Source organism: Chiroxiphia lanceolata, chromosome 5 (genome assembly GCF_009829145.1).
Source record: "Chiroxiphia lanceolata isolate bChiLan1 chromosome 5, bChiLan1.pri, whole genome shotgun sequence".
In the NCBI taxonomy this organism is placed as follows: domain Eukaryota; kingdom Metazoa; phylum Chordata; class Aves; order Passeriformes; family Pipridae; genus Chiroxiphia; species Chiroxiphia lanceolata.
The window spans coordinates 39,817,389-39,844,991 of NC_045641.1; the positions used below are offsets into that span (position 1 = coordinate 39,817,389).

Genomic DNA, 27,603 nt, shown 5'->3' on the forward strand with positions numbered 1-27,603 from the left:
TTTCATACTACCCATATTATGTACTACATGTTTTTCCCAATTGTCATTTTGTGAGGCAAGGGGGGAAATCATTGCAGACATCAGGTTTGAGCCAAAGTTCATGGATATTAACTGGAATCTTTCCATCAGCTTCGGTCTACTTTTGACAGAGAACTGCTCCCATGTTGTTACAGGGAAATAGTTAAGACCACATGCTTATAAAATATTTATGGAGCTGGATCGTATACATATTCTGTGTCAACATCAACATGATTTTATATTAGGCTAGAGACTGTGAGGGCAAAGGCAGAAGTGATGGGCAGACTAGGAAAACCACTTCATTCAATGCTGCATCAATAAAATTGCTGTAAATTAGCCACCAGATTGCTTCTTCGGAACAAGGCCGACCTCTTATTTTCTTAAAATCTTTTTCATCGTTTGGCAATATTGGAGAATGGCTTTGTATTCCAGCCTATACTTGTGTGCCCTGTTTAATGACAAGAATGGTGAGGATCATTTCAGAAGGTTCATTCTGCCTGCAGTCAGGTCTGCACCTGCATGTCTTCGTGACTGTGGACTTGTAGAATTAAAGTGAAAGGACAAAAAGCCAATTCTCATCTTGATTTAGGGATTTGAGCAGTCTCAGCAACATCCATGAAAACAGTCACATAAGGCAAGAAAGCTCGTGATTCATCGTATTGTAGGCAGTCAGATGCTCTTATGCCCTTTGATTTTGATGTGTTGTCTTTTATTCCTATGTTGATGTTTAAATTTCTCAGGAAAAGGTCAAAGGCCAAATGTCTTTCAGGGCTGAGAGCAATTGTACGCTCAGAGCAATAATGAATGTTTGTTACCTCTGAAGTCCTTTCTCCCTCTGGTTTTCTGAAGAAAAATGAAATCTTTATTCAGATCAGTGATATTTAGGATGCAGCAGAAAATCAGAACAATGTTTTCAGAACCTATATAAATATTTCAGCTACCCTTCCTGTGATGCTGAAATTTCTTTGTGCGTGTCTTCTCACCTTCATCCCATTGGCCCAAAATTCTTTGCTTTGTAACTGTGGTGGGTTGATCCTGACTGGACAGACAGTGCCTATGAAAACTGCTCTATCCCTCCTTTTCTCAGCTAGGCAGGGCAGAGAAATACGAGCAAAGGCTCCTGGATCAAGATAAAGACAGGGAGAGATCACTCACCCCTTACTGTCACAGTCAAAACCCACCCATGGAAAACCAATACGGTAATGTATGCTCAAATAAATGTTTTCCAAATGCCCATTAAACAACATGAAATTAAAAATATGCTGATGTGGGATTATACTTGTGACAGCCTCATATATACTTCAAAATGGCTGCATTTAGACACTCTGCAGATGTTGTATTTTCATGAATACACTGAGACGTGAATAATTTAAGAGAATATTGTCAGTAGCACGTGTCACATGAAATAATTGGAAGGAAAATAGTCTTCACTAAGTGAAGACTAAAATGGATGCAAATCAATTTTTATTTAATATGCAACTCTTAAATAGGAAACAGTAGGTTATTATTTTTGGCAGGAAATCTCAAGCTGTTTTTATTATGTCCTTAACCCTTCATTTATTTTTTATATAGAAACTTGGACCATGATCCACACCTCTGTAACTCTCATAGAAAAATAATTCTGTAAATACATTGAAATTTGTGCATAGGGAGCGGTTATTACCCAATTTGCTTATACTTTCAAATTGAAGACCAAAAGGTAAATCTACATGAGAGTTTTACAGGAATTATGAGGTTTCAAATTTAGCAGTTCCAAAATGCAACACTATTGGAGAAGTGCTCTGAGCAATAAAATTATTCTGGCTGAAGTTAACCCTGCAAAAGACTTTTCTCTCTTGTCTAGTAAATATTTTACGAAGAACATGAAACTATATGCAAATGCAATCATATTTACCCAGTAAGCATGAGCACGTATTTAGTCATTTATTGATAAGATATACATTTCAATTATATTATCTTTTGGGTTTATGTTGTGTTTTTTTTATTCCGACAGCTTTTCCAGGGGTTAAAATGGTGAGCGAAAGTCATCATGAGGCCCTGGCAGCACCGCCAGCAACCACAGTAGCAGCAGCCCCTCCAAGTAATGTCACCGAGCCAGCCAGTCCTGGAGGAGGGGGAGGAAAAGAAGATGCATTTTCTAAGCTAAAAGAGAAGTTCATGAATGAATTGAACAAAATTCCACGTAAGTAAAACTAGATTGATTAAAAAAGCTTCTGTTGGCAGACTAGATTTAACTTGACGTTTTTCTTCTTTGACATTTATTTAGACAGCACACTAAATGTTTTCTAGTCAAAGTTAGAAAAATCAAAAGATAATCCTGGTATTGTAAGCTTCTCAAAATTGATTGGAGTAGAAAAAATAGAGTCCAACTCATATGAAATTTGTGTCTATTCTTGATATGTCAGATTATCTCGGTAAATTTTACTGATTAATTACTGCTGAATCATTAAAACTGAAACTGCAGAACTTCACAGTGGCTCTGGGACCAATAAGCAAAATATTTCCTAACGGTAATTCTTAAGGTTTCATGTTTATGACAAATGCGTGTGGACATACTACCTTAAAGCAATATTTAGCCAGAACTCATAACTGTTGAGAAAATAAGGGAACTTTGTATCTTTGGGGATTAGAAGATGCAGAAAAAAATGGAAAACTGGCTTTTTAACAAGAAAAAAATTAATACATCAGTAATGTATGAAGATAGCCATGCTTTTCCCACTCAGGAATTCTAGATCAGCCACTGAACACTGTTTATACAAGTCCATGTACCTATGCAGAATACTTTAAAAGTACTAATGTGTATTTCTGTGAAATAGAACTAAAGTCATCAGGGTTCTTTTGGTCTGTACTAGAAAGTATAGATTCAAAGTTCAGGCCTCAATTTGTTCACATTTGTGAAAAAAATACAAGCATTAGCTTTGAGCTGTTGTTTATGATAAGACTAGGGTTCTTGAACCTGTCTGGTATGTATTCGATGCTATACACGGGTATCAAATATGGAACTTGTTCAACATTGTTAATGGCATTTTACATAATATGGAAAAAATCCTTTTAATTACTGACTGAGAAATTACCTAATACCACAAGTAGATAATTTTGGCACTTTTGTAGACATGAAGGTGATCTTCCCAGGATCTCCATCAAATACTGGGACTATCTAACATGACTGTATTGAGGGTTTTTTGCCATTTCAAGAAAAAAGTTGAATATTCATTGTACTACAAAGGGCAAAGGACTTGTGTGGTTTTGTTTTTTTTTTTTAAATTAAATATGAATTAGTGCCATTGGCATGTTGGAGCATTTTATATTACAAATAACTTTTCCCCATTTTCCTCAGTAATAAATCCTACATGAATGTACTGTATTACATACAGGTCTGTATGTATTTTTCATTTATAAGCTAACATAAAGATAAACCAAGTAAGTTTAAATAGGCTGTCTACAAAATATTGGGGGCAGGATGGGACAGGAGACCTCATTTCCCTTTTGGAAGATTATAGCATTTCCTCATGATATGTTCCATTTATTTCAGTGGGGAGTTGTCAGCAAGGTGTCTTCAGCCTATTACAAAGCTGAGGATTTAATTGTGGTAGAAAAGTTGTCAGACCTTACCTCTTACAGGTGGCTGCAAATTTTTTGAGAATCTCTCTTAAAACAGCAAAATGTAAATTAGTTCCAACTAAATCATTTTTATAGTGCCTTTCTGGGAATTTCTTGCTGTGTGAGAGAGAAGAAATATGGTGCATGGGCCCCATTGGGACAGCACAGATGCTTGGGTCTTAGAACATTTCTAAGACCATGGACCAGGTTTTTCCTCTGGTAGATTCAAACTGTAAAACTTGAATCTTACACATGGCAGAGGAATGCCATAGTCAGCAGATTCTCTGATCTTTGAAGATCAGTGTCAAGCCTGTTTTCTAGTTCAAGTGCTTTTTATCATTTAAAATTTCCAAAGGTCTCATGTTCATCCCCACATGAGAAGGAAGGCTTTGAATCTCAGTACTTACTGTGAGAGGATTTTTTTTTCAGTGCCCTGTTGTTTATGTGCAAGAGATAAATAATTAACTGTTTTACTTACCTCTGCCTAAGATGCCTGCAGATGGAAAATAAGCCATAATGATTTAATGGATGTATAATAGGATAGAATGTACCCTTGTTGCAAAAAAGCTCACCTGCAATTTGACTTGGTTTGAGTGCTAAAAAGGCCAGGCCATAGTAGGGCTGAATAAATACTATTCCTTCCATGTGGCTTATAATAGAACATTCATTTTTCTAAAATAATATGTTTTGTAGTACACACCAAAGTCAGAAGTTGAATAGTCTAGAGATACTAACTAACTAAAAATATCAGGAGTCCCATTAAGAGTTCGCTTTGCAAACCTACAAGATAGGGTCAGTGCAGTCTAAATTAAACTGATGTTTCCTTCTGTAGTGTATGCATAAGAGAAGTCTTATTTTGTCAACAAAGGATGAATTGAGTAGAAGGCAGACATAAAAGTTCCAAGAAAAAGAAAGGGTCTATTTGTATTAGTATACATATGTTTCAAGAATGGTGATGCAGTATATAAACCACGTTAAAATTTTCAATGATACAAGCAGAAAATCTGTTTTTTTCATTGATTTGTATCTCTTTAAAATAGAACCACATTTTATGGCAGAAGAGTGTAGGCTTCCAAAAGCACACAAATAATTCAGAATAGTGATGTCCTAACATACATTTCACTCTGGATAAAGCAAGTGGGATACTTTTATTGCAATGAGTCGTACAATTAAAGTGCAAGAATCCTGTAAGTTACTGAGGCATAACTGTGAGGAATTTTTTTCTCTACTGTGTGAATTTCTGCATTTTGATTGTGTCTTATTTGCATAATCACAGTACAGTTGTTTTTCCGTAACTGCACTGTGTATAAAAGTCACTCTAACTTAATTGGTTCTTATACTTTCTACCCCTATTTATCTTTAATCTGCAGAATTTTTAAGCTTTTTACCAGAAGGCGAAAAAAGGTACCATCACTGCTTTTATGCTTTGCATCTTAAATGTAGTAAATCCAATACCTGAAAAGAGGAGGAAAATAAAGCAGGTAAAACATCACTTACTCATCTGAAAACAAAATTGCATGAAAACACTTTATAAGACATATTCTTTCCTTCCTCCCTCTCACTGCTCTGGGTCTTTGTCTACAGACTAGGAAAATATCTGCCATACATTTACAGTAAGTGTGTTGCAGCAAGACTGTGGGAATGGCAGCAGTAGCTTTTGGGTGGAGACTTTAAATGTCAAGATACTGATACTAAACATACACAAATAAAACTTGACGGTAATCAGCGTTAGATTACTTAATAAGCATCTTTGTAAAAGCAAAGTGATCCAGGTGTGTTTTCTAAGAACACATTACTGTATGAGCAGGAGACCTCGTTCTGCCAGCAAGGTGAATAAGACAGCAAAAATGCAATAAAATTCCAGCATATATCTGACTAAATAATGATATGCTATTAATGCATCGTGTACTGGAATAGCTGTAATAGCTGAATGCATTGGATCCAGTATACTATCATTACCTGTATAATAGGAAGATGTTACATATTTCCAATGCTCTTTGATGTCTTATATTGTAATTGAATAAAATCCTAAATTTCGGTACGAACCATATCCTGAAATGTATGGCTGGCTTGCAACTCCATTTGGCCTCAGTAGCTGGTGCTCAAAAGCCCTAAATTTGATTAGTCATGTACAACTGACTAATAATCCCCCAGACCAGGAGCTCAAAACTCTGTGATAATTCAGGCTAAAACCCGATGTTCTATGCAGACTTGTTTCACATTCTTTTACAGAGACAGGGGTTTTTTTGCTCTCCTTGGCTTCGTGAATAACTATCAAAACAAAATGGGACTGAAGGCTGTAGAGGGAACTGTAATAAAAAATGTAAAAATAACTAAGACTCAGGTCTGGTTTAATACTAAATAATAATAGCTTAGTAAACTGATGTACAGAGTTGTAGGTATATTTGGGTAATTTATCAAATAAAATAATTCTAGATTTATATATTTAGCCATTTAAGTTAAAATTTCAGCATTCAGCAGTCATCCTAGACACATCTCATCGTTTTTTCCTCCCTGCGGGCATCTGCTGTTTTGCCCTTCTGCCTTTCTTGATCGATCAGCTGAGGTTGTATTAAGAGTGGTTACTACCCTCTATAAATGACAATAAAGTTAATTCCTTAATTTTTCATTCCTATGTAGCATCAAGATAGTACCAAATTATGTCTGTTATTAGAAACTGAGGGATTTGTGCATGGGGTCTTTGTGAAAAAGAATTTTTATGAAGCTTGTTCATTTGCAGAAAATGAATTCATTAGGCTTCTCCTAATGGTTCCTGGAGTACAGGTGTCACTGGAACATGGAGGAGAGGGCACATTCTTTTCTAAGTTCATAAAAAAGAAAAAAAATGCTGATAATAGAATCATTTCAGATTTAAAAACTGGATTAATAGAGTAGACATACCATTAAGTCAGAATAAAGCTTGCAGCAATAGCTATAATTTATATTTCCACAGAACCTACTAGTGTTAGTCACTGTCTAAAATCTTAGGTTAGCTGGAAAAAACCTGAGTCTCTGCTTCAAATGTCATCTTGATTAGTAGCTAACTGCCTGCAGAAATGAGGATTACATATACATATGTTCACTTATACATATATATATGTATGTAAACATACAAATTTGTGAAAACAAAAAGTAGAGTTCTCAGCTTAGGAACATTCTGACATTGGCAAACTCTATTAAGGCAAAGGACATCTGTAAGGAGAGATTTAGGGGAAAATAAAGAAGTTTCTTATTCTTCAGGAAGGTCTGAAGAACAGTGCTAGAGGAAGTGGGACAGCATAAATTCAAGTCTTCTTGTCACCCTTCCTGTTATCAAATCATTGGCAGTTACTCATACCAAGCAAATACATGCAGCTTCCCTGGGGAAGAAACAGGGAAAATTACAAATAAGGATTTATTTTGGAACACAGAACAAGTACAAGACAGAGCTGTTGCAGTACAATATTAGAGGGAGGGAAAACCATTATTTCTAAATATAGCTATTTAAATGCAAATCTCAGACTACTTTTTTTTCTCCCTGAACCCCCCAGTCCCAGAGTGCAGTGATTACAAGAGAACGTCATCGTTTTTTTCATTAAATAGAAGTTGCTGTCTCCTGTTGGTAGGAAAAAGCTTAAAAATGCTGCCCATACACATCCAGACACCACAAATATCGTGAGACAAAAACAATTCAACTCTGTTGTTTTAGAAACTCATAATATGAAAATGCTGTCATTATTTTTAGGGGTTCAGAATATTTTGATTGCTTTAAATTAGGAATCCTGAAAATACGGCTTTTAATTCTCAAGTGTCTAAATAGATACTGAGGGGTAGAAGAATGGAAGTGAAAAGCTCATGAAGCGGATGAAAATCCTTGTCTGGAAGGAATATCATGTAGTCTCAGATCCCACCAAATTATACACCATCGATATTTTAATGATTGATTCTGTCATGAAGATTTTATTTTTTTTTACGTTATCACATTTTTACAATCCATGAGTTATTTCTGTGTGCCTTCTGATAGGTTCCCCTTAATATGTCCTGTGCTTAAACTTTTGGATCCATGACAGCTGCCAGTTTGATCCTCATATAGGACTGAGCGAGGAACCTCAGGCTGTTAGAAGTACAAGATGCTCTAGCGTGACCTAGAAGTGCTGCTGCAGACTGTAGCTGGATCAAGCACTGGCAAACAGACATGCTTACCAGGAGGTTACATAAATCAAAATGGTTTGGGTTGGAAAGGACCTTAAAGATCATCTAGTTCCAACACCCCAGCTGTGGGCAGGGCCATGATCTCCTTCAATCAAAGCAAACTCATGCATCTGACACACTTTGGTCTGAGGGAGGACCCTGTTCCTACACTGGCTGGTATCTTGCTCCTTGGACAAGCCAAGGAAGAAAAGAGAAATCAGAAAAGCAGACTCCTACAACTTGAGCCGAAACACCAGCTGCAGCACCCTCCATTCCCAGCACAGGTAGAGCCTGTCACAGGCTAAACTCATGTCCTCTTCTGCATCCCCTTGAGAATGCACTGTCCTGTCTGAAAGGAAATACTGTCTCTGAGCCAGAAGCACACTGGGAAGGTAACCTCAGTGTCAAACAGAATTATGCATTATTGATTGTATGTGTCTGAAACACCGTTTTCAGAAACAGCAGTTGGGTTTGAGTTGTATAATCTGAAAGGAAGGGAAAGAGAAGCAAGTTCTCCTGTAAAATACATGATGCTGAAAACATTTCAGCAAAATATAAAACAAAAAACTCTGTTCATATTAACTTTTAAAACCAAGGGAATTAAATTCATTTGTAGCAGAAACAAGGGTGAGCATCTACCTTTGTTTGGTGACGGTATTTTAACAAGGGATGTCAGAGTACCCCCAAGGGTCTCCTCTACCACATCCCTGTGATTATTATTTTATATGTTACAACTCTGGCAGGTATTTTATTGCACTATAGATATGTCAAGTTGTGCCAGTGCCTTATAAATTGAGTAGAGAATTCAATTTACAAGCAGAAAACCGAACATGGTTGCTGTCTTCCTCTGAGTTTTGGGAATGTATCTTAAAATTTCATTACTTCTTGTGAGGGAAAGTGCACTAAAATTGTGTTTAAATGCATAAAAGAAACACAGTCTTTATTAACCTTTTCCAGACTTACCTGCATATGAAGTATCTATGGAATTACACATTATCTGTTATAGTTGTTTGTAATCTTGCTTGAAAAATGAGAGTTCATGAAATGATTGTTCTGAACTGTAAACTGAGAATAAATTTAAAGATTGAGTCTTAGCAGTGTACCGCATAAAAGATTAAAAGCACTGATGACTACGGTTAGTAGATTTGCATTTTAAAAGTATGGTTTAAACGGGCAGTGAAAATATAGGAATTACTGTTAAGACTGATATTCCATCCTTACCTCAACTACTTGTGCCTAGGCACTGTGGCAAGCTAGAAAATATTCTCTCATGTTTTTGTGAGAACCAAGAGTAGATTGCTCTGTTATTCTGAGCAACTGTTGTTGGCACAGCTGAAGAACAGAATATCATTCTGTGTTGTTATTGTTAACTGTTCTGCTTAGAACTGCATGAGTTTGCTGCTGAGAATTATCCAAACTAAAGCCTTCCCTGAGGGATTATAATTATATAATTCCTTCCTTATTTTGGTTGACATATGTTTTTTAATGTGTTTACACTTTTTTGTGAAAGAGAAAAGAAAGCCTTTACTGATAAATGAATTGTTTAAAATATGTGGTCATCAATGCCACGTTGCCAAGGTGGGTGAAATACTAAGCCACTGACCACCAACAGGAGCTTTCAGGAATGCTGTAGGTCCATAGCATCCTTTCATATATTCCTTTTATCTTTTTAGTCTTAGCTTGTATTTCAAGCAAGATCTTGAATGGGTCTAGATCTGAACATTGGTGCTGCTTCCAGAACATGCAGCCACTTTGCAAGAGCTGTGGAGGTGGCCTCAAATCTTCAGAACTTGCGTAGACTTTGCTCTGACTCCACAGAAAGAAGCTGTGCTGCTGAACTTGAATAACTGCCTCATGAAGGCTGAGTTCCAGCTGGTAGCTGAACAAGCCATCTGCCTACTCCTGTGCAGATTTCTGAATCTAATCTTAATTATCAACTTCAGCAAGAGCTCCCTAATTTGCTCACAGAGCCTATATCATCTGGGGGCATGTTTCAGTAATGTAGCTGGCACTGTTTTCCTATTGCAGTGAGAGCCACCAAAATGACAGATAAAGTTTATCATTCTAAATGGGAAAGGCATGTCAACCCACATCTTTAAAAGGACCTCCAGAAATTACCGGGCTTTCTACACTTACCTTTAAGGAATCAGGCTCTAGAAGTTGAATTTATGAATCTAAGTTAAATGCATTGGTCCTCTTCAGAATGACACAGAAACAGGAGGCCCAGGTTTATCCAGAAGGAAAAAACTGGTGTCTTCAATGGCACTGGTCTCACAGACTTTGATATCCAGGAAGACCTTGGTTAAGGCCGTTTAATAGGCAGATTCACAGCCTGAACACACTTTTCCCTGGGCTTAGAGACCTAATTTCTCTCACTTTGAGAATGATTGTTTCTCTGTTTTCTGTCGATGTACAGTCTGATGAAGAGCAAGGGAACTCACAGAACCAGAGACCTGGCTGAAGGGACAGCATATGCATTTTGCTGTGAAATGCCATTGGACAAAATGAGTAAATAAGGCTGGGTATTTAGGGTTCCTTGCTCTTAAACAAATGTCTCTGTCTCAGACTAGGCTACAGAATATGACCACATGAATCCTGTGTTTCTTTCCTACCTGTTCCTGCAGGAAAGGCAGATCCAAGTTCATTTTCCAGCTTGATCTCTTGATTTCCTTCAGTCTCAAGAAGACCTGAGACTCAGATATTTCAATCTGCAGTCCTTGCTGGCTTGTATTGTGAGTTTGAAGCAGCCACACAAACCATTCGTTTGACATAGGGGTGGAATAGAGGTGGCAGTTCCTTAAAGAGAAAGGGAGAAGGAGTATACAAAAGCTGGTGAGCTGCCAGTTGGTTTGAAAGCCATTTTCACATGGGAAGCTTTCTTTCCCGTAGACCTGTGTCATCACCCCATATGGCTGTACCCCAGTGGGGAAGAAACCTCCAGGACTAAGACAGGCATCAGATTTTTTCTTTACTGGAAACAGTTTACAGAGAGGCAATACAGTCTTCATATAGTCAACAATGTTGACAATAATTTTTACATCTTTCTTACAGATACTTTTATGGTATTTCCTTCCTTACCAGATTGCATTGAATTTTCTATTTTCCTTCTGTGTTGTTTCATTTATTTATTTATTAACACTTTTCTTCTAGCCAAAACTCACATGAAAAAATTGGCACAAGCAATATACTTGCTAACCCATCAATCAGACTTGTTATTCTTTAGGCTTCAATCTCATGTTTCCTCCCAAACCAGCTATTTTATCATATTTCCTAAGACCTCAGTACCCCATTTTCAGCAAACACATGCTCTATTAGCAGCTGCAATATAGCATTTCATGTCTCAACGCTGGAGTCAGTTATTTGTAATATGCCGTGGGTGCAGATTTACTTGCAGCATGGGCAAGGCAAGGAGAACAGAAAAAGATAAGGCAAACTTACTATTCATAAATTTCAACCTAGCATAGCATTTTAGATTACAACTCGGTGATAGCAATCACTTTATAGGAAACCATTCCAGAATACTGATTTCTAAATTCTCTTGCCTCATGAAATATTTATTGATGAGTTTTAAGTCCTAGGACAGTGAGGTGGCCAGGATGATGGCAAGTAGTATTTTGGGTGGAGAGGACCAGTGGACAAAAAAATGTTACCTGAACTCAGGGCATAGCATTAACGATGATAACATAGCATAAACAAATGTCAGTGTTGACTGGACAATTCCGAAACAACCATGAATTTATTTAACAATGATTATATGGTACAAAAATACTCCTGCACACTGCTTTTCTTGATATGCAGGAAGAGACAAAATGGAAAAGGAAAATTATTTACAACAATATTTTTTCTGTTCAGTTAATGCATTAACTGAAGTGTTTAAACTGTGCAACATTCTTTCTTGATTTGCATCAGCTCATTTTTGTTAGGAACCTGCTGACAGCTAGGCTGGCTTTGATTCTGCAGAATGCACGGATCTGTCCAACATCACTACTACGTCTCAGAAAACTGCTAAAATTTTATAATAATAATGACGAAGCATTTTTATTCTGTTGAACCAAATGTTTATCCCAATAATTCCTGTTAGAAAAGGAACGGAAAATATACCTGCTTTAAAAACAAACAACCAAACCCCTAAATTGTGTCCCCATTACATAAAATAGTTTGTGATACCAAATCCCTAAAGGCATAGCAATACTAGCTGAACCTTGCAATGCTGGATGACTGCAAATTGGTGAACAAGTTTTTTCTTGTTTTCAAATCTCTTTTCTTAACTGACCAACACCACTCCTGTAAATAACTCAAAAGGCAACAGAATTACATTCTTAACTTGATAGAGCAATGCAGGAGTGACATGAGTATGCAGGCTGAGTCCAGGTACTGAAATGATACCCAGCAGATTTTAGAATCTCAAAAGATTTAATCTGGTAAAGTATTTAAATACTCTAAACTCCTGAATAGTGCATCGAATTAAATTTGTTACACACAAGTGGTTTGGATGATCAAAACTGTAAACACTTACTTTTCAAATATGTCCTATAATTTACCAATGAACTGCTACAGTAATTCATATTTTAATGTAAATTAATTTCACTTTTGCTATGGTTATTTTAAAAATTTGTAACTCTACAAGTGATGTAGTTTTAGAGACATGTATCACACACACGTGTAGTGCTAGTAACCAATTTCTTTTCAGACCTTCATAAATACCAGTATAATTATTTTACCTTCCATTTAATTTTTGTAGGCTGCTTTCTGAGACTTGTGCCTGCTTTTGTCACGTGGGGTATTATCACAACACACGTTTTCATGATTGTTGTCATAAAAAGAGCATTTAGGGCAGTTGTTAAGTTTAAATGATCAGTAGAGTGCTACTTTGAGATCACTTGGGATGGGGGGACACACACAGAAATTTTCCAATGGAAGCCATTGGAAGAATATAATTACCTCACTTTGGACATTAGCCAACCCTGCAAACATCCAATTTCCACAGATGTGATTGAAGTTCTTTCCATTTAGTTTAATGAGAGTTGGATGGGGCTGTAAGGCATTACAATCCTTTAGGGAAAGTCTCAGGGGATCTTTCATCACCAGAAGAACCGAGAATGTTGGTTTTATGCTTCCCCCAAAGTACAGCAGCCCTTGCATCAGCATGCCTCCACTGCTGTTCCCTAGCATTACTGGCTCAGGGGGAAGCAGGACACCATGCTGCTGCTTTCTGTGCCTGAGAGGAATCCAGGATACTGGCAGATGATGTTGTTTAGATTTCTTCTGGGCTTAGGTCATCCATGAGCTTTAGTGAGTTGTTCAGCTCTTTCTGTGGATGTACTGGAGTGCTGTAGCAAAGAACAGGGAGTAGATGTGATGCCCTCCTTTCAGCATTGATTGGCACTGAAAAGCATCTCAAGGTCTGTGTCAGACTGTCACAGAGTTCATTGGCTGGACCTCAGCAGTGCTTTAATCCTTATGGACAAAATTATAGGATTGCTTCCAGTGCTACTGATAGTACCTCTGTTTGGGCAGACTTCTTTGATCTTTCCCCTGCTATCAGGGAAATTGTAAAGTGTTAGGAGCATACATTGTATCAGTCCTGTATGCTAAAATGGATCACATTTACTAGATTAACAAATGCCACTATGTCTCTCTTGTTTCAAAGTTGATTTTAATTTGGTTTGTTTTTTTGTAAGAGGTGAAGACAAGCTGTAATATATCAACATAGGACTTAAATAAATAAATGTTGTTGGGGTGTGCATTTACCATCCAGTTTACAAACTTAACTTACTAGGCCCAATTCTAGTAAGTCCTCATTAACATCTGTATTGTGGGGATGTTTTATTACAGAAGTTTGTTGTTCATGCAGCATTGTCATCATGAGAGCTGGGAGCCATTAGCAGACTGAAGTATCAGTGAGGATTCCTGATGTAGCAAAGCAATGCTGATATTCCCTGCTTTCCCACAATTTTATGAGGCAAGGAAAATAAAGGGTCTGTAATGACATTTTGGGAGTAGAGAACTGAAAGCTGTAAAATATCTCTGTTCTTGTCCTGATGCTGGGTGAACATAAAATTCTCTTTTCTAAAAAAAATTAGCAGTGATTCCTTCTTCTAGAAGATGCAGCATTTGCTTCCAGCAGATAGATGACCATTAATGACAGTCAGTATATGTCTTCACAATCATCACGTCAATAGGTCTGATATTCTGAGAATTACTATTACAGAGCATGTTGACAGGATGTATGACTTGTAAACATTAGAGGTCGTGTCTGTGAACTGAAAGTAAATGATAACCAATTTGTGACTTATATCGCCACTTCTTTTCACTCTCTTTCATCTACTTTCTCTTATCCTTAATTCTTCCTGGTTCCCTCATCACACAGCCCCTTCTTTCTCTCATTTACACCTCCTGCCTCTCTAGAAAAAACCAGTTTTGCCATACTAAGACTTGCATGGAGAATACCATTACAGGAGGAAGGAGGAAAGTTAAAGCCTTTGAAATGTTTTTGACATATGGCTGAGAGGCTTAAGGCTCCCCGACAGTGCTAGTCTCTGCTCTGTTTTCCAGGCTGTCTGTCCACCATAGGATACTTCTGATGAACAAATATAAACCAATATTTGTCTACTTTTCCTTCTACTTCACACAAAGCTTGCTAAGAAGGACTGAAAAGCCTTCAGCTAACATTTTAGTAAAGCAAACTGAATACTGATGTGTATTTTTTTAGTAGCTTCAAGACTAATGTACTGTAAAATGCACATTTTTTTCTTGTCACAGTGGCAGAAGTCATGAGGGTAGCTGGTTTTTTGCTCAAGACTAACGTGGCTCCTGTTAGTGGTTGTTCTTTATCCCACAAATATGTTGAATGTTCCTACACTGAACCATGAACAAGAAATCTCGTAACCCTGCTCAAGTGTTTTCTAACTGCTGCTAATTACTGCTAGTTGGACAAGAAACATTTTTGGAAGGAGGATAGAAAAGTGTGTTCCATAGGACCCTGCGATGTCAGTCAGCAAAATTGTGTGTGACCTCAGATAAGGATCAACAACTGAGACAAGCCAGGATAAATTGCAGCATTGCCAAGTTTAGAGAGAAGCCAAAGGAAAATTGGTCACAGTACTGGCTTCCAGGAGGTTGTTCCCCGGCATGAGCTGGCTCAACTTGAAGGCATGTGAGGCCAATTAAATAACTCTGAGCCACTTGCAGGGGATATGTCTCTCAGAAGCTGCTTTCATGAAGGGATAGAAGGGCTATTGATCAAAATATATAGTCTTCATGTTTGCCTTAGTTAAAATACTATGACTAGAGAGTTGTTTAATAAGGTTTATTTTGGGTTGGTATTTTTAACTCCTCAGTGGTTGAATCTGTAGAATCCACTGCAGAGATATTGGATCTCTAAGCCATTAGCAGTGGTAAATGGCATTTAGTTTTGCTCCAGGAAAGGATTTCTTCTTTCATTGTGCCACCTCTACCATGATGTGCCAAATAAATATAACTAGCATCACTTACATTAGTGGAGTATCCTGGGACAACACTGCCAACATAAATTACTTATGATTTAGGATGGGTTTAATACTAGTCACAGCACAAAAAAATATTACCTTCCAAACTTACCACATATTGCAGGTAGCAGAGACAAAAACTTTATCCTTATTAAAGGGCTATTTCACCATAACAATGAAATTTATTGGCCCATTTTTACCTGCCAGCTTCCTTCTTGTATACTATAGTGATTGTTTATGTAGCCACAACTTTGGCTCTGAAGTTCCATTGAAAAGGAATGCTAATGAGGTCTTCCTTTTCCTTAGCTCAAGGACAGGCTCCTCACTGCCTAGCCGACCCAGGAGTTTGTGACAAGTCAGATTAGAAACTGTCATCTCAAAATAAGCAGAAGTTTTCTTCTGATTTCTGGAAACACTCTTTGAGATTTCACCAAACAAACCTTAATTTTGCTGTACTGCAGAGTAATATGCTAATGTCAACAATCAGAAAGTGAGGCAAATATTTGTAGATTTTTTTCTGAAATAATTTGTGCAAACCAATATAATTTTTCTGCGTTCCTTGGTTATTGAAATTATTAAAAAGGCAGCAGAAGGTTAAGATTCAAATTTTACTGAGCATTATGCTCACTAATATAGTTGACTTTGAACTCAAGAAGTTAGAAATTTTACATGTTGTTTCTAAAAATAATTTCTATCTTACTGTATCTTGTATCTTATCTGATTTTTACCATATAAAAATTACCATTCTCTATTTGTGGTGGCTTAAATCTCTGTGCTGATTTAAAGACAAATAACAGGTGGCTGAGCCATAGTAAAGCCTTCATATGTTATAAAAGCAGGTTGTCCTATGAATACTATACACTGAGTGAACACAGGAGAAATGTGAGATCAAAGTAATACAAGAGTAAAAGTAAAGATAATAAATAAAAATTAACAATAAATAATGACTAATTAGTAAATTTAATAATACATAAAAAGAGTAAAGAAAGTAAATATAATGTCCTTAATGTGATGTTTGTACTACACATTTGTATCACACTCTAAAAGCTCCAAATTGCACTGAAATCAAAATATGATGTAAAAATAATAATGTATTTAATGATAATAATATATTTGACAGTCCCCTTTCCATTCATTTGGAAATGTTTGATACCATGATGAAATCACAGAATCACAGAATCATTTAGGTTGGAAATAACCTCCAAGATCATGAAGTCTAGCCTTTGAGTGAACACCACCATGTCAACTAAACCGTAGCACCAAGTGCCACATCCAATCGTTTCTTGAACCCTTCCAGCAATGGTGACTCCACCGTCTCTCTGGGCAGCCTGTTCCAATGCTTAACCACCCTTTCAGTGAAGAAATTCTTCCTGATGTCCAACCTGAACCTCCCTTGGTTCAGCTTGAGGCCATTTCTTCTTCTCCTGTTGCTTGTTGCCTGGGAGAAGAGGCCAATCCCCACCTGGCTACAACGTCCTTTCAGGTAGTTGTAGAGAGTGATAAGGTCTTCCCTGAACCTCCTTTTCTCCAGTCTAAACGACTCCAGCTCTGTCAGCCATTCCTCTTATGATTTACTCTTTAGAACCTTCACCAGCTTTGTTGTTCTTCTCCGGCACACTCCAGCACCTTAGTGTCTTTCTTGAAGAGAGGGGCCCAAAACTGGACACAGTACTCAAGGTGTGGCCTCACCAGTGCAATATCAAGATACATCAATAAATACATCAAGAAAATCTGTGTCTGAATAAAATTTCCCTTGTATAAAGTTAAAAATTGTGACCTTCATGTTACATATTTAAGAGAAATAAAACGCCTTCTTTTAGAAGTCTCTGTTACCCTGAGGCTTTTCAGGGTAGTGCATAGTCCTGTTAACCACTGGTGCACATATTCACATATTCATTCTGCTGCATGGGCCTCTGACACCCTGTGCAACACATAAACCCCACCCTAATACAAGTATTGTGAAAAATGCCTTTTTCAGTCTTCTACGATGGAATTTCACACCAAAGTATAGAAAAATACCATGAAAATTACTATTTTAACAATTTCAGACTGAAAATTAGTAATGACAGCAAAATATCCCTTTTATATGAATCACCATGCTTATCTTTCCTAGGTTAAAGGAATGCAGTCACTAACATGCAGTCCTTTTTTTTCCTGTGTATTACTAAGTTCACCTCAAGACTTAATCCTACAAACATTGTCCAGCATAGTTTTGCTGAAATTAATGTAGTTATTTATAACTAAAAGGAGTCAAACTGGAGCTCTACTTATCAGCAGCAAAGAAAATTACTTTAATGGGACAACTTTGAGATTTTTCATCATTTATGATTTCTTTTTCATAACGGAGCCCTCTACCTACATTTTTTTGAACAGCAGACCCAATTTTTCCTATGGGATTTATCTGTCACAGAATCAGTTTGCTGACCTTCTAGGAGAGTGTCATATCTACACTACAGTTCTGGCATGCTTTCACTCCATGAATCTGTTTCAATACAAAGTCTTGTATTGAATGTGGAGAATTGCCCAGGAATACAGAGCCATGCCTGTCCCAGAGTGTCTAGGACATATTGGAATTCAACATTTTATCAATCTGGATATTACTAAATTCAGCATTTTGACAATCTGGTGAGCCATGAGAAAGGGCAAAAGAAGAAAAACAATGAGACCTGGAGAGCCTCTTTACTCTGCATGGATTCACATTCCTGCCAAGCACCATACATTTCTATCTTTGGCTTTCAATAAACATAGTTATTTTAGGTTGTAATAGAATCAAGACAGTTCAGACTACTTCTCTAAGGTGGGAATGCACAGAGTATTTTTGTCTACTGGAGTACCTCATGGAAGTATGTTGTGATGATATTTTCTTTTTATCAAGATTTGTCCTCCTTTGACCTTCCTTCATCTGAGTATAGCTGGTTTACCCATTTAAAGACAGTTTTCTAACATGGGGTTTCAGACCTGAATTTCTGAGAAGGAAAAACAAGACATTATTTCATTACGTTGTGGCCATTTTAGTTCTCAGTGCTAGAATCGGTTGTGGAAGAATTTCAATTGAGAGCAATAAGTTTTCATACTGAATAAAATGTCTGTGGAATGTTTATTTGCCTAGAAAAAAATCTGAAATAAAAATATTTTAGAAGAAATCACTCGATAAGACAATGTTTTGATGATGCTTGATTTTGCTGTGTGCTGTCACTAACATAACACATTTGCAAAAGTGTTTTTTGTAGAGTTCTGCCTTAATAAGTGAGGCTAAAGGATGACATAGCTTTAAGCTCTTTTCTTTTTTCCAACGGTATCATTTTGTGTAATGAAAGGACATTACCTCCCCCAGTCAATGTGGCTTCCATTGCTGTTGTATTGTAATTGTGGATACCTTGTGAATGAACAATTCCAAAGCAGCTACGGAGAATTTATTTGCTGATTATTCACCTGTTATTAAAGTGGTTCCAAATGAAGTGAAATGGCAGACACACTCGCTCTTGGAAGCTCTGTCCAGCTGTAAAAGGAATTCTGTGTGTTCTCTGCAGTGTTCAAGCAGCTTTACAGATGCATCATATTTAATTAGATTAGTTTTAATTAGACTGAGGATGCAATTGCATCTGTGAATCACTATTAGTCTTTTTGAAGCACTTTCAGCCAATAACAAACCACCATCTCATTTGCATTCATTTAAATGGGTTAACATTTTGCTTGCTGGAATAATCACTATGGAAGAACATGTATAACTTAGAGATTAATGTGTTATTGTCCTGTGGCACCATATGCAGAAAGTGAAGTAGCCTAAGAGACAATCATGCAAGGAAAGAAAAAAGGAAAGTGCTCTGGAGAATTAATTCACTCTTAAATAAATCTTTCTGAGGTTCCATTTATACTTATTTAAATTCCTTTAGAGCTCTTACTTTCCAAGGTAATCTTTGGACTTTATTGATTGCTCATCTACCATTAATGTTTATTTTCTTTATGATCTTTTTATTTTTATTTCTTCATGCTTCACAGAGCCTGTTTTCCTTTGTTGCCTCTCTCTTTCTGTTCCAAGCTTAACTCAGTTCTGAGGAGGTGGAGGATTAATTGTTCAGTACTGGTGATGATACAGGTTTGAAAGAATTGTTTGTCAGCTGTTGAAAAGTTCTTATTAAGAGAGAGCAGAGCTGCTTCTTTAGTTAATGGCAGAGTACTTGCAAGAGCAATTGGAAAGCTGGAACAGAAACCTCACTGGACAGAATTCATCAGGACCATGACCATTGGTTTCAGCAGACTGACTTGTAATTCCAGAAGTGGTTATTTTTCTTAGGCTTAGTTATAGCATTCCCTTTTAATTTTAATTTCTCTTTCTTGCCAAACTTGAGGTTAATCACTTCAAATCCAATTGTATTTATATAGAGACACAGCAAGAACTCTGCTATGTACTTCTAATTTTAAGATTTGATTATTTTTTTCAGCCTCTTTGATCAGCGGCAGTGAAATTAATCCAATAAGAAGAAATAGGGTTTAATTAAATGATTTTAATAACTCTTGACAATGCACTTTTGACGATGAGGGGATGCAGTGGTTGTTAAATAGCAGTAAGAAAATGTGCTCATTAAGAGCAGCTGCTAAGGCTGGCTGTAAATCCTGGAGCAAAATATTACTAAGTGAAAAATTTATTTGGTAATAAAATGTATGCCAGTCTCAGGAGAGAAACATACACAGGATGTGGGGTTAGGTTGATTGCTCTCAAGTTTTAGTGGCATTCTTTGTGATCCTTAAGTCTGCTGGCTGCCCATTTTTAAAAAGAAAATAATACTTTTCTCTGGCTGTACAATTAACAAATCATCCTTCAGAAAGCAATTCAAATATAAGAAGCAATGAACATGGGGTGGTGTCAACCAGAGGACTGTAGGTCGAAGCCTAGAGCTTTAGAGTCAGACCCTGATGACTGTTCACTGCAGTAAAGTCAAGCAAGATTGTTTAATAATTGATTTTCAGAGCTGGCATAAGGTTCTGTTTCCTGTCCTCTTCCCAGTGAGCAGAAGCAGCTGTAACATTTCTACATTGAGTTTTCATTGTGCCCTTCACAGGAATGCTTCACTTAGTCCGACCTGGACGTACCTGTAGGATCAACCTGTGCTGAGCACAGTCAGTGTCAATAGGATGGAGGAAAGGATACCCTTTCTGTGAATTGAGCCTGTACAACTAGATCTCATAAGGGGTGCAAGTGCCTAGAATGTGTCTGGTTTTCATTTGGACAGCATAAGGCACAATTGACACCTACTGCAGATAATCAAAGATGGAGTCTGGTACTGAGAGAGGGGATTTATTTCCTTCTGTCATATCCAGGAAAAATGACTGACATCATTTGAGAAAACCTTGCACCCTGCATTTAGTATTACATGGCTGGCTTTCAGACTTAACACAGGTGGGAGGCAAGGGGTCTCAGAACAATGAAAAGCCTCTAGACTGGCTGTCCAGCAGCAAGCCAGATACAGGGATTTAAAATGGAGGTTTTTCATCTGAAACACTTAGCACATGTCTCAGAGCAGCATACTGGTTCACTGGTCCACTTAACATGGGGGAATGAAAATTCCCTGTTGAAGGATAGATGCCTACAGCCCTTCTTTTTGATGAATGGGGGGTAGAACAAGGCTGGTATCTTCTCATACTAAACTGGTAGCACAGCTCACCACTCGTAATATATATAATCTTTATATATTAATCTGATAGTTAGAGTGCTCTTGCAGGAAATGGAGGCAGAATAAATTCCTTCATTCAGCCAAAAGCTTTCAGCACTTCTAACTAATGCTGAAGTCATGGCATTGTGTAGGAAATAATTCAAACTATAGGACAAAATGAGAGGGGAGAACAGATTTCTGGTTCCCATTATCAATACTGATACATTTTAGAGTCAGCAGCAATTACCAAATAGAATATAGAAGTCGATGAAAAGTCTTCTTAGTCATGGTTCTTCCTTTGTCCCTTGCAGAGTCATACTTTACCCTCTATGTCATTTTTTTTTAAAGGGCGATCAAAGTACTAGATAAAATTTTAAGGGAGAGTTGCTGTCTTAAGAGACAGGCTGATAGTAGTTGCTTTTGCTTGATAAGTCAACAAAAAAAGCGTTGATACAAACTACTTGTATTAATACAGACAGACCATACAAGAACATTTTGTGCTGTCCTTCAGGATGATATGTGAACTACAAAACAGTCTTTTCCAGGCTGTTTTTTCACATCCACATCATCCCCTAAACTAAAACTATCAACTTATAGTTACAGCTGTAACACACTCATGGCCTAGCTGGATATAAGCCTGACTAGAGCTCATGTAAACTAATTATTCAGGCTAATTAGCAGGAGGCTGAAGCACAACACAAAAGAAAACATATTCCAGGCATGCTGAATTATTAACTTACAACACTGCTAGGTAGGTGAATTGAGAAGCACAGCAACAGTGAGGAGTGTGCTATATATGTACCTTACAGAAGTAAAGATGAAGGAAGCAAGAAATAGTAGTATGTAGGAAATGTGGATTATGGCTTCAAATGCAGCCTGCAGCTTTGTCTTTCCACAGACCTAAAGAACTGTATCTATACATCGACCATATAACACTAATTTCAACATAGTAACATGAAATTACAGGCCTGAATACATAAGTGTTGTGTTCTTGGTCCCTTCAGGGAACTGACCACTTTTCCAAGAAACACAGCTTCACTGGTCTTGTACAGGTAGCTTTTAATGCCTCCTAGCAGCAGTTTTAGCTTGAGGAGCACTTTTAACTTCTTCCAGACTGAACAAGAAATAAGACAAACTTATGCCTAGTATTTGCACAAACCATTTTGGATAGAATTGTGACCTTACCTCAATGGAACAAAATTTCAGCTTTTGTATTTATGGAGACCAGAAAAAAGCTCTGGAGTTCTTGTTCTTAAAAGGATAGTCTTCCTTCTTAGGAAGCATGACTCCAGATTTGATTATATCTATTAATGAGGTCAAATGATCCTTTTAGACTGGTAGCTAATGTAAACCAAATCTATTTATCACTTTGGCAGTGGTTCCTGCAACAACGTTAATGATCATTACAGCATTTATAGTTTGCCAGTCAGGAATGGTGCTTTTTGTGCAAAATGGCAGAAGTTAGTAATCAATCATCATCATCCTCATCATAATTGTGCTGCTAAATGAGCTTCTGAAAAAGAAGAGCAACATGGCTATTCAACTTAATTGTACCTTGAATATAGATTTTTTTACTACAAAGGCCACTACTGATATGGGCTTGCAGCCTTGGTAGCTTCTTGCGGAATAAAAAAGGTTCAAAATACTAGGCAAGGGCCCAACCCATATTTAGATTCTTTGCTTGAGTCTTTTAAAATAAAACTGAACACTTAAAAAGAGAAAGAAAGGTCAAAGCCTCCTATTGTATTAAACAGCAGATGAAAACAACATTCTGTCTGAGTTGTATACAGTCTGTAAATAATCAAATTTCATTTTTCTTTATTAGCAGTGTGTCTCATAACATGCGGATTTATGGTATCTTCTAATATACGTCATGGTGACAGCTGTGTGCTGATGGAACTGAAGAGGCATCTGCAAAAGCTGTTGTGCACATTGATATCAGGGGTACTTTGTTGGCAAGTTTGTCTTGGCAGGGAGGGAACAAAGGGATCTCTCTTTTGTGGTGCTTTTTGAGGCAGAGGTGAGGCTTGCCATAAGAACAGGTCTGTCTTTTCATCCCACCACTGGGATGAGGCTTAGTATAGCTGGGCTGTCAGTACCTGCTCTCTCATAATTTGTGCAATTGCTATGAATATCCTGACCAGCATATCTGCTTAATAGATGGAGGTCATGAAAAGATTTTAGTTTGAATGCCTGGGGTAGGCCCGGGACCATTCAGTCCTTCAGTGGGCACCCTCCAGGCAGTCTGGCACACTGCACTCTGCAGAACAGATCACCTTGCTGCCCTGGCCGACCAGGCATGCATCATATAAAGGTGCAGCAGAGCCCACACCATCATGCCCCCAGACTCACGAACCAGTGTCATACCCTTTCCTGAGCTGAGCAGAGTGCCATATCAAGGATAGTGGTGCCTACCAGGAATTCTCTCCCTCATACCGCTGCACATGACTGATATACAATTTGAGGTCCCTTGGAAAAATGCATACATACAATCACAACCAGCCTTGCTTAGTCCCACTGTGGTGAGTGGAGCCAGCCACAGGTGGAATAGCACAGTCACAATTCCAGCACCCTACTCTGCTGCTTTCTGTAACTGATATATGGTATGAACCCTTGCCTGTGTATGGTGCACCCGGTTGGCACTGCTGGCCATGCACCAAGACCAGGATTACCTGGCAATCTTAGCATCCACTTGCATTCAGATTTGAGACAACACTGGATCAACGAAGTATATCCTATTTTCGGGCTCCATCAACATGTGCATGGCTCATGCTAGTTGTACCTACATCAATGGCACATAAGTATTTTAGGACCATTCTTGGTGTTAAAGACACCCTACAAACAAAAATGATGAACCATGTGAGATCTTCAAGTCATTGCAACTAGGGATAGGGAGTTAATTCTCACACTGAAAGGTTCAGCATGAAAGTGCTTGCAATACAAAAATTTATGCAAAAAAAATAGGCAAGACTATGTTACCCGAAGAATTATTGAATATACCACATTTTTATTTGGGGCATTCCTTCTAAAAGCTGTCACCTGAAACACCAGAGTGAGCCATGGTTGAGATCTGGTTTGTGTGGGATAAACTGCTAGTGCCTCAATAACAAAGTCAGCTTAGGCACTTCTTTTGGAGGGTCCTGGCAAAGAAGGTCACTTGGTTTTCTGTGTCCTTTGTTTCAGGGCCTAGTCTTAGCTATAATCTTGGCCACTGGTGAGAAATGGAGCTATCAGTCTGTGTCTGTGTTTTGTCTAGAAAGAGAGTATTCATGTCCTAGGTGGAAAGGATCCTAGGAGAATCTTGTTGAAATGATAGATGGGGTATTTACCAAGGGCCATGCACAGGGGAATGTTAGGCAATGTGCTTGAACAGGCTGGACCTGGTAGTGTATATACCTGGTACATTCTGGTAGGCTGATGGTTAGACAAGGGAGTAATTCTTGTAAGCAGTCAGTTAGACCGAAATGGGCACGTGCCCACCACACGGGCTTGAGACCTTTCGCTGAAAAGCCTCTCAGGCAAGACTGTCATTTTATTTCATCTGTGCACAGCATCTGATCTGGTGAGGCATTTCTTCTGAGCCAGTGCCTGTAGGCACTACCCACTCACAAATGAATGCCTGTTAATAATGATAATATTTAATGAAATAATCTTGTTCAAAGTTTTAGCTGTACATTTAAAATAAGAGATCAAGATATGCAGGTATTTGTTTGGTTTCACTGAGCATACACTGTTGCCCAGCAAAAGCAATACACTTTTACAGATACATTACCGTCACAGAAAGAAATATGGCTTCTCATATGGGCAGCTGCTGCCTATGTACTGCAGTTGGCCTAACACAATTCTCTCTGGAAGAAAGAGATTGGGTTTGGTTTGCTCCTTGATTGTTTTTATCACTACTACAGCTAATTATCACTGATTGATTGATCACTATTACAGCTATACAATTAATTTTTTTAAATCATTCTGGACACTGAAGATATGAAAAAGGTCCCCAGCCTATGAAAAATTTGCTTTTCTCACTGTTTATTATACTAAAGTATACAAATGCTTCCTGTTGAACTGATTTTAAAAAATGAAAAACACCAACAAAGGCTTTTATGTCTGAAAGTATTAATCAATTTTAGAAATTAACTGTTCCCAAAATTCTTAACTGCAAAATACATCTGTTTCTTTAATGAGTGGGTGGCACATATAATTCGTGTATATATTGCATTCTGTGCTGTAGAAGAATCTTTTTAATCTGTCTTTATCTCTACCTATTGGAGGGAAAAGAAACCAGGTTCAGCACAGGCCTTTTTGAGGGCTGGATTAAAACAGAAATAAGAACTTGCTTAGTGTCTGTTCAAAGTTAATACTATGACTCTACTGCATTGTGTAATGGATAGAGGCAAAAGATCGAGTCCTAAAGGAAATGATGCCATGCCTTTGCAAAGAGAAAGAATTTGATTATTTACAAAATAGAAATACCTTACGTTTTTACATTTGACCTTATTTCACATGGACAGAAAGTGAATTTCACTGAGAATTTTACCAGATTTTTTTAATGAGGTGGGAAATTAAAATCTGAACTGGCAACAAAGCTGAGGAACAGCAGACCTGTTTCAATAGGTTTATCAATTTGGTGTGTATGAAGAGGGAATTCTATTTATTCTGTGCTGTCCCATACTTCAGTGTTTCATCCAAGTGTATGGATTCTGGTTACAGTATTGCCATCTGGATAATAAAATGGCAATCAGGAATCAGAAAAGAAAAAAGATTGTTTCTAAAGCTTTAAATAAGAAGCAGACACTGAGGTCAGGACAGAAGGAGGAGGAGGAGGTGCTCCAGGTGCCTGAGCAGAGATTCCCCTGCAGCCCATGATGCAGACCGTGGTGAGACAGCTGTGCCCCTGCAGCCCATGGAGGTCCGTGATGGAGCAGAGATCCACCTGCAGCCTGTGGAGGAACCCACACCAGAGCAGGTGGATACCTGAAGGAGGCTGTGACCCCATGGGCTGGAGCAGGCTCCTGGCAGAAACCATGACCCCATGGGGAGTGAAGCCCACACTGGAGCAGGTTTGCTGGCAGGACTTGTGACCCCATGGGGGACCCACACTGGAGCACTCTGATCCTGAAGGACTGCACCCCATGGGAGTTACCCACACTGGAGCAGTTTGTGAAGAACTGTAGCCTCACATTGGAGGACTCACATTGGAGAAGTTTGTGGAGGCCTGTCTCCCATGGAGGGACCCCACACTGAAGCAGTGGAAGGGTGTAAGGAGTCCTCCTCCAGGAGTGGGAAGGAGCGGCAGAGAAAATGTGCGATGAACTGACCACAAACCCCATTCCTGTCCCCCTGCACCACTGAGGGGAAGGAGATGGAGAAAATCTGGAGTGAAATTGAGCCCAGGAAGAAGGGAAGAGTAGGGAGAAGGTATTTTAATATTTGTTTTTATTTCTCATTACCTTACTTGATTGGTAATAAATTAAGCTAATTTCCCCAAGTTGAATCTGGTTTATGATGGTAATGGGTGGGTGATGTCTCCATGTCCTTCTTCAGCCAGGAACTTTTGGTTTTATTTTTTCTCCCCTGCCCAGCTGAGAAGAGGAGGGATAGAGTGGCTTTGGTGGGCAGCTAGGATCTAGCCAGGATCAATGCACCACAGCAGCACAGCATGGCAAATGAAACTGAAGTCTGTTTATGCTGCAGATCTGCAGAGATAAAATTAGGTTTTAAAGTCCCAAACACTCTGCAAGGCTGGAATATTTTCAGGGTGTGGCATGTCATTACACTCTCTGTGGAACAGTAGTTATCCTGAAGACAGTAACTATTCCACACCAGGGCAGGAAGTGCCACGTTTCAGCCCTTTTCAACAGCATCACTCTTTTGTATGAAACATCCATGAAGAAAATCTGAAAGTAATCCTCTGACCTTGCTGCTTGGGAAGAAGCAGAGTGAAGCAGGTACCCTAAAGGCTGAGCAAGGCTCCTGGCACTGCAGCAGCTGAGGTGTCGGTGAGATGTGTCGGAAAGATTACAGCCTTGAGGGGCTTGATGCAAGGATATAGGGCACCTCTGATGAATGTGTGGTTCTGGTGCCACTCATGGCACACAAAACTAACGTGCTGGAGGGGTTCCTTCTGGGTGTGTTTGTATTGCCTCTGTGCTATGAGGGCCCACACACTGTGCATGCACCAAGGTGGTGCTTGAGGTGCTTCCTCTGGTGAGATCCAAGGTTGCCACTGCACCCAAGCTTCTCACTTGGGTGCCCTAGCTTGCACTGTGCACATGGCATCCTCCATCTTTTAGCTCCCCATACTTGTGGGTGCATGCCTAGGAGCTGCAATTGACATAAACTCCATGTTGCTCCAATGCTCCCACAGTGTTTTCTGAGTTCTAACCAAAGTAACTTTATTCTGTATATATGAACATCTGCATCTGTGCTGTTGAGATATTACTACCTACCTCCTTTCTAAGACACTTTGTGATCTACTATGAAAATTACTATGTATGAGCCATTTTTATTTGAGGTCTTTTAGATGAATAATAAATCTTAGACAGAAATAAAACTGGTTCTTACTTTCAGTGGGAACTTAATGTATTACTCTGATGGTTGTTATCTTTTAATAGTAACTGTTCTCCTTTAATTCCTAAGTCATCATGTCATAGCATCCTGTGTTAAGATTGTGTACGTTA

General features: G+C 38.3%; 1 protein-coding gene across 3 annotated transcripts in view; it reads left to right on the forward strand.

Annotated features, from left to right (window-relative positions):
- Positions 1–27,603, forward strand: part of SYT1 (synaptotagmin 1) — a 348,639-nt gene that overhangs the window by 219,593 nt on the left and 101,443 nt on the right. For all 3 annotated transcript variants that reach the window (XM_032688530.1, XM_032688528.1, XM_032688529.1), the window contains one exon: positions 2,012–2,200. In XM_032688530.1, the coding sequence (XP_032544421.1) occupies positions 2,029–2,200 (172 nt within the window). In that variant the 5' untranslated portion in view covers positions 2,012–2,028. The remainder of the gene's footprint in view (positions 1–2,011; positions 2,201–27,603) is intronic.